The 7,967-nt window shown below is 42.6% G+C and overlaps 1 protein-coding gene across 1 annotated transcript; it reads right to left on the bottom strand.

The window, feature by feature from the left end:
• Window positions 1-6,375: 6,375 nt before the first annotated feature.
• LOC122756583 lies at window positions 6,376-7,695 on the bottom strand. The gene has a single exon (XM_044006676.1). The coding sequence runs from the start codon at window positions 7,693-7,695 to the stop codon at window positions 6,376-6,378; it is 1,320 nt and encodes a 439-aa protein (XP_043862611.1).
• Window positions 7,696-7,967: the final 272 nt, after the last annotated feature.

The raw sequence follows: 7,967 nt of genomic DNA, 5'->3' as shown, positions 1-7,967 counted from the left end.
TTAAAGTTAGTGCCAAGATGGGAAATATTGATTATTGGCTCTTGAGCCCGTGCGAAATAATTTTGAACACCGGCTTGCTCATTTGACGAATTGGCCTGATTAGCGGAAATTGGCCTTGCAGGATTTGAAGGGCTTGAATTGCTGAAAAAGGGGTTGTTTCGGTGCAACAACGTGTGATGCCGGCCACGGCAAGTAAAACAATGTGCGTGCTTTTGCTGATGTCCCTTTGCAAAGCAGTTTAAGCATAACTACTTCCGTTTAATGTAGGCTGACCGGTCGTCAACCGACATTTGGAGAAAACGCGGACATACACGGGACAGGATGGTTTTCCTTGTTGCACAAGTCGCAACTTTTCGATTTTGGAGCCACTTTCGACTCATAGGAATTTAGTTTTCTAGAGGCCACTTGAGTTCATCGCTTTGGAGTGCGATTGACTTGGTACGGACGGTCTCACATCATCGATGGCCTCTAGGGTTCGATGACGTTCTGTGAGGAAGGTGTTCAGCTCTGCCCATGTCGGATGTCGGCTTTCTTATGGAGCGACTGCTCCCATAAGGAGAGAGTTATCTTCGGGAGCTTGGATGAACACAGATATACCAGCAGGCAGTCGCAGTTCTCAGTGTTGATGCCTGACATTTCTAAGGCAGTCAAGCAACCTTGAACAGTACTTTGCAGTACCTTCAAGGCCGCCGCCAGATTCCTGTGGTATCGACTGCACATTAAACAGTATTTTCAATTGACTGTTTACCAACAATCGTTTATTTTTTCGAAACGCTCTATTAGGTTTTCCCACGCAGAGCGGAACCCTCGTTGGTGAGAGGCGAAATCGAAACGATGGCATGCGCGTCGCCACTTGTTTTGGCATTTAAATGGAATAACTTTTCAACCGGAGTCAGCCGTGGATTATTGATATAAATGGATGTGAAAAGATCCCGGAAAGTCGGCCAGCGAAGATAGTCGCCTGCGAAAACTTCTGTATCGCATGGAGGCAACCGACAACCAGAGGAAATGTAGGCCTGGGGCGCAGCGTTCGCGGCTGGGATGGACTGAGACGTGCCCTGCTCGATTTTATCAACGAGCTGGGCAACACACCTTTCATAGACTGAAAGCAATAACTGTATTTAGCCCTGAGAATAGGCATGTTGCCGCTTCGCCTGCTGACACAAGGCACTCTGAGCAGAGGTCGCATACCTTTTCAACTTTGTGCCATAGGGTTCGGACTTGGTCCCGACGGACGCTGAGCATCGTGACGGTTGGAGCTGCGGATTCCGGAGTGTTAATCTGAGCCTCAAATTCGCTTAAGCGGTCAGAAACCGAAATGAATTTGGCTAGCGCTAGATCGGAAGCAGCCATATTTTTAGCTAATAGACCTGGGTTTGTCAGCGGACAATTTCTTCTTATCGTCCCCGATGGGCATAATCGAAGAAATGAGAAATGGAAGGGAAGCGGTTTTGGAGCCCGGTCACACTTTTGAAAATGTAGACCGATTCCTTAGACTGCACTTAATAAATTTAAGCTTGCCGCCCTAAACGGTATAAAGCAGCGGAAAAAGACCGTATAGGATGTATGGGTGAGAAAGTGGTGTAAAATTTACGAAGTGGAAACGCCGTAGTTTAGACTAATTGGACAGGTGGCTCGGAGTGAACAGCGAATTGTATAAATGACCTGTGATTTATGGTAATTAGGTCCACCTGATTTACGGTTGGAACACTTGGAATGTGGAACACGGTGAAAAAAAATGTTTATTAGAACGTAGAAAATGTTATTTTTTTGTTTCAACTGGAAACGGAGAAAATGGAATAGTAGAATTGGAGTCTTTTCTCCGCGTTGTAAGTACTTCTAAAACAAACACAAATTATTTTTTTTATTTTAACAAAATTAAATCTAGTATACAATACTAAACCTAATAAATTTAATGAGTACTAGCTACGGGGGCCTTCGACTCGAAACTTATGGTTTATTTCTTTATATAATAAACTGAGCTTTTTGGACAAATTTGTTAATTTTTGAGATATTTTCACGAGAGGGGTTACTTAAACAATTTGAAAGACTGTGTGTACCAAATAATACAGATCTAATTGAGTGCAATCGACTGCAGGCGTCGAGAATATGGTCAACGGAGAGATAGTCCCCGCAAAGTTGGCATGTTGGTTGCGCCGTTCTCGTCAGTATGTGTTGATGTGTGGATTGTGTGTGCCCGATGCGTAGGCGGATGAAGGTCGCGCATTCCCGTATATGTACGTTCGGTGGTGGCTTAAACATGATGCAATTTGGGTTAATAACCTGGTACCTGTGCATGAAGAGCGCCCATTCGGAGAGTTTTTTTTTCTTTGAGGTATAGCTGTATTCGACTTTGGATATCCTTGCAGTTGAAAGGGGTGAAGAGAATTGACGGTGTAAGTCTCATCTCTTGGGCGGCTTTGTCAGCGAGTTCATTTCCATGGATTCCTTGATGACTGGGAACCCAGAGTAAGGTGATTTTTGTTGGATGAGAACTTAGAATGTGCCTGACTTCTTGTATTGTGAGGTCATTGTGATTCCTGTTGCGTATAGCGGAAAGAGAGGAGAGGCTGTCTGTGCAGATAACAGATTTACCAGCGTTTTTGGAGGCGAATTGGCATGCTTTGAGAATGGCGAAGGCTTCGGCTGTGAATATGGAGTTGTATGACGGGAGCCTACCTCCTGCAATTATTTTACGGTTGCAGTCGACAACCGCAAAGGTGGTTGAGGCGGTGACTTTAGAGCCATCCGTGTAAATCCAGTTTTTCTCACCAAGATCTTGTTGAGCACTCCAAAAACGTTGTTGGTATTCTAAGCGGCATGTATCCTTTGTAGCAGCATTGTAGATTTGAAGGTTTATGTTAGGCTGTTTTGAACCCCAATGTGCTGGCGATTTGAAAGACCTCCTGGGCTTAGGCAAGGGGAGGTCAAGTTCCTTGATGTAGTTGGCGCAACGTCTTAGAGTGGATATACACTTCAAATTCCTCTTTTGTTTGAAAATGGCTCCGAAGTCTTTGGTTAGCAGGCAGTTGGACGTGGTGTACAGCTTCGGGATAAGCATCAATGTAGTTTCTTCTACGCGTGATTGGATACTCGGAAGACCGGATTCTGCCAATGTGCACGCTACTGGCGATGTGGGAAATGCGTGAATGGCGCGACGGACCGCTCCGTGATATGGGGCTTGTAGCTTTTTTAAGTGCGATTTAGCACACCCGAAGATTGGCAGACCGTAGTCAATTCTAGATAACATTAATGAGCGCGTAATATCTATGAGAGTTTTAATGTGTATGAAAGAATATTTAGATGATAGAAATTTAATAATGTTAAATCTAGTTTCCAATTGTTTTCTTAAAATCTGACAGTGCTGTTGGAAAAGTAGTTTGGAGTCGAAGGTTATCCCCAAGATTTTTAAAAAGTTTACATTTATTATTGTGCGGCTATTAAAGTTAATGTCAGAAAGGTTACAACGTTGTTTCCGACAAATATGTAATGTTTGGCATTTTTCAATGGCAAGAGAGGCTCCAGAGGTTGCTCCCACAAGTTAATTTCTTGCAATATTTCTAAAAATTTTGTTCTGACTGCATTAATATTTTTTATTTTTGTAAAGATGATGGCGTCGTCTGCGTATAGTGAGATGTAAATATCTTTGTGCCGTGTTACAATGTTATTTATTTCCTCAATTGCTATCATAAATAAAACCACAGAGAGTGGCGAACCTTGCGGAATTCCATTGTGTAAAATGTGGGAGCTCAATGTGACATTGTTCATTCGAACCCTGAAGGACCGATTGGTCATGAAGGCTTTAATTAGGTTAAAAAGCCTTGGACCAATGCCCCAGCGCTCGAGTCTAAAAAGTACGGCATGAATCCCCAGCGATCGAAGGCTCTTTCAAAACCGTCGCCAAGATAGAGACGTGATTTTTGGTCGAAAGAGCGTTCGACGCGAAGTGTTGGATACGCAATAACGCGCCCATCGTGCTATGATTTCTTTTGAAAGCAACTTGATTATGGGAAATAAGGCTGTGGCGTTTAATGAACCAGATAAGTCTTTGTGCTATTATTTTCTCTAGGGTTTTACCTAGACAGGATAACAGGGAAATTGGACGGTAGCTGTTAATATCGGAAGGAGCTTTGTTTGGTTTTGGGATAGGGATAATGGTAGCTGATCTCCATGTATGTGGGTATTTTCCAGTGTTTAGCATTTCATTAAATATATCCAGAAGTTTTGTTTTTAGGTGGGGAGATAGGTTTTTGAGCATAGGGTATGATATTCTGTCGGCCCCAGGGCTTTTTCCTTTTGCTTTTGCTACTGAATTTTCTATTTCAAGCAATGTGAAATTGGAATCTAAGCATGTGGCCGCCGGGGAAAGTGAACCGATGAGATAGGGCTCTGAAAGATACCGATTTTTTTCTCGTATATACTCAGTTGAAAAACTTTGGTCAGAAGAGTATTCAGACCAAGATAAGGCAAACTCTTCGGCGATGTTAAATGATCCAGTTAGAGTACCTGAGTTGGATTTTTTATATTTAAACGGTGTGGGAGGGATGCCGGCTAGGCGTTTTATATCGGACCAGACTTTTTTTGTGGAGGATACTGGGGAGATTTTGGAAGTAAATTTTCCAAGGGAGGTACGCTTGGCCGAAACTACGGCTTTTTTAAAAGGGCGTTTGCTTTTTTGTATCTGATGAGGTTTATATCATTCATATTGGCTTTGTAGGACGAGAACAAGCATTGCTTTTGGTCGCGAAGCTGTTGAAGCTTAGCGTTCCACCATGGCACTTTGGCTTTGTGGATCACCCTTTTCGTTTGAGGAATGCTGCAGTTTGCAGCTGCTCGTATGACTTTCGTCAATTGTGCGACTTGCTGATTTAGGCAGCCCTCAGTCCAATGTGCTGCTGATTTTTCGCAATTTTTATTAAAGCATTCCAGTTTGCTAGGTCTGTCTTGTATTTAGGCAGGGGTAGAGTATTATCGGGGCGGGTAGGTGTGTTTATGTGGATGGTTATGGGAAAGTGGTCACTTCCATGGAGGTTATCTGATATAGACAGCTGCACCTATGGGCTATCTGTGGAGATATTAGTGAGATATCGATGTGGGTGAAAGTGTTGTGAGTTGAAAGGTGAGTCGGGGACCCGTCGTTAAGGACAATTAGGCTGTTTTCTAGAATTACGCTTTCGATTTTTATACCCGTTACTCGTAGAGTAAAAGGGTATACTAGATTCGTTGAAAAGTATGTAACAGGCAGAAGGAAGCGTTTCCGACTATATAAAGTATATATATTCTTGATCAGGATCAATAGCCGAGTCGATCTGGCCATGTCCGTCTGTCCGTCCGTCTGTCCGTCTGTCCGTCCGTATGAACGTCGAGATCTCAGGAACTACAAAAGCTAGAAAGTTGAGATTAAGCATACAGACTCCAGGGACATAGAAGCAGCGCAAGTTTGTCGATTCATGTTGCCACGCCCACTCTAACGCCCACAAACCGCCCAAAACTGCCACGCCCACACTTTTGAAAAATGTTTTGAAATTTTTTCATTTTGTATTAGTCTTGTAATTTTCTATCGATTTACCAAAAAACTTTTTGCCACGCCACTCTAACGCCCTCAAACCGCCCAAAGCTGCTACGCCCACACTTTTGAAAAATGTTTTCATATTTTGTCATTTTTATATTGGTCTTGTAAATTTCTATCGATTTGCCAAAAACTTTCTGCCACGCCCACTATAACGCCTACAAACGCCAAAAACTGCGTTTAAGACTCTCCTTCTCCCTTCCACTAGCTGAGTAACGGGTATCAGATAGTCGGGGAACTCGACTATAGCGTTCTCTCTTGTTTTACCTCTTGAGTTTGTGCGCGGCGAGCCCCATAGAGGACTCCATGAGTTTAGGTCACCAAGGAGTATGGTGGATCCATTCAGATTTTGTAGAATTTCTGATAACTCAGAGGATGAAAAGGTTTGACTTGGCGGGATGTACGCATTAACAATAGTAATAACTTGTTCAAAATTAAGCTGCAATGCGGAGCAGAGTACGCTGGAGTTAATGTTACGGTATGTATGTGGGACGTTCTTTTTAATAAGAACACCTATACCTTGTTTGGCTGAGGTGTTATAAGAAAAATTTTGAAAATAACCAGTATATTCTTTGGGGAAAATAAAATTTGTAAAATTACATGGAAGGTTGGTTTCTTGCAAAAATACAATGTCGGGAGCATAGTCTTTTATAAGTAGTGTTAGTTCGTTGTAATTATTGAAAATACCGTGGATGTTCCATTGTAATATAGTAATTGTCATGATTAAATTTTATTGTATTATATTATTGTTTATTTGTGGTGTGTATGAGTATGTGTATATGATAGTAAGGGTGAGAGGATCGAGACTAAGAGTCGGTATCATCCATAGTGTCGTCTGAGTCTGTTGTGTTGATTATTGTTTGTAGGTTTGAGGTGTGTGAAGCAATTGATTCGTTTGAGTTGGATCTTGAGGTCATTGATATATTGTTGTCGTCGTTGTAGGTTTGTCCGATTAGAGCATTTGCTTCCTCCCTAAGGGCGCGAGATCGTTCCATACATATTTTTAGTTTACTAGTTGGGCTAGAGTAAGAGAAATCAGTTTTGGCAGAGTTGCTTGGTGAGGAAGTAAGATTCTCTTCGAGATTCAAAGAGTTGGCACGAGAAGTGGGATATGTTGGTGAGAGAGGAGTTGGTACTTTTGCCGAGCTGGTGGGCAAGTCGGTGTTTGTAATCGCGTCTGGGTTTCGGGTTTTTGTGATAAGAACAGCGGGTGCTGGGTTCTGGCTTGCGACGGTCAAGTAGGTAGGCTTGGAGTTAGTTGTTGTGTTTTGCTGTTGATTTAGGATCGTACGAGCTTCACGGAAACTGAATTTTTTGCTTGTTTTGATGTGAAGAAGTTGTTTTTGTGTTTGATATTGTGGACATTCGGGTGAGGAAGCTGGGTGTCCGCCGGCGCAGTTTGCACAGAAAATGCGAGTGCAGGGCACGGGAAGGTGGGGGGTAAGATTGCATGATACACAGGCGGCTGAGTTCTTGCAGTGCTTTGATGTGTGGCCCAATAATTGACAAGACTTACATCTCATCGGGTTGGGTATATATTCTGAAACCTTAACTGTGTGCCAGGAAACGGTTAGTTTACTGGGAAGAGTAAAACAGTCAAACGTTACGAGGATTTTTCCAAATGGTTTGGGAGTGCCGTCGATCATTTTGGTGAACTTAAAGACGCTGTGTACATTTTGAGATTTTAGTTCCTCAACAATTTCGTTTTCTGGAATGTTAATAAGGCAGGGTGCATAAATGGTGCCTTTGACAAAGTTAAGAGTGTTGTGGAGTTTGCACTCGATTTCGCATAAGCCGGGTAAAGAGGTCACTTTGGTGAATTTGTCACTAATTTCCCTGGAGTTGACCAGCAGGAGAAGGCTACCATCGCGAAGATTAGAGATGGATATGATGTCTTTGCTGATATACATAAGGGCTCTATGGACGGCAAAGCAGTTATACTCGGATATGGTTTTCGGAGAGTTTATTGATGAGACTATTAAGAATCTCGGATTCTTGCACTGTGTTTCAGGGAGGTCTGGGAAGTCAACTGGTAGTTTCTGAAATGGTCTTTTTTTCTTAGCTTTGGGGCTAACGCTGAGGCTGGCAAAGCGATTATCCCCTAAATTGGGTGGCCCGGGGGCCATGGTTAACAAATTTATTGAAAAAAGAAAATGTGTTTTTTTGGATTTGCACGTGCGCGGTGAAAAGAAGATCAATGGAAAGGCGATAAGCTGGGCGATGGTAATTTCGCGATAAGCAAAGCACTTGCAATTGGAAAGACACAGACGTCCGCACTCGAAGAGAGATAGTCGGTGACTGAAAACACAAATTAATATCCAAGCAATACAGGAAAAAATATTTGTCGGGTGAACGACTTATATTTGGCGGGCGTATTATTTATTTATGGATTAAAAAA

Source organism: Drosophila santomea, unplaced genomic scaffold (assembly GCF_016746245.2).
Source record: "Drosophila santomea strain STO CAGO 1482 unplaced genomic scaffold, Prin_Dsan_1.1 Segkk29_quiver_pilon_scaf, whole genome shotgun sequence".
Classification (NCBI taxonomy): Eukaryota; Metazoa; Arthropoda; class Insecta; order Diptera; family Drosophilidae; genus Drosophila; species Drosophila santomea.
This window is presented reverse-complemented; position numbering and strand designations above follow the sequence as displayed.

Coding starts and splice junctions, on each gene's coding strand:
- LOC122756583 (XM_044006676.1), bottom strand. CDS start 7,695: ATGGCCCCCGGGCCACCCAATTTAGGGGATAATCGCTTTGCCAGCCTC.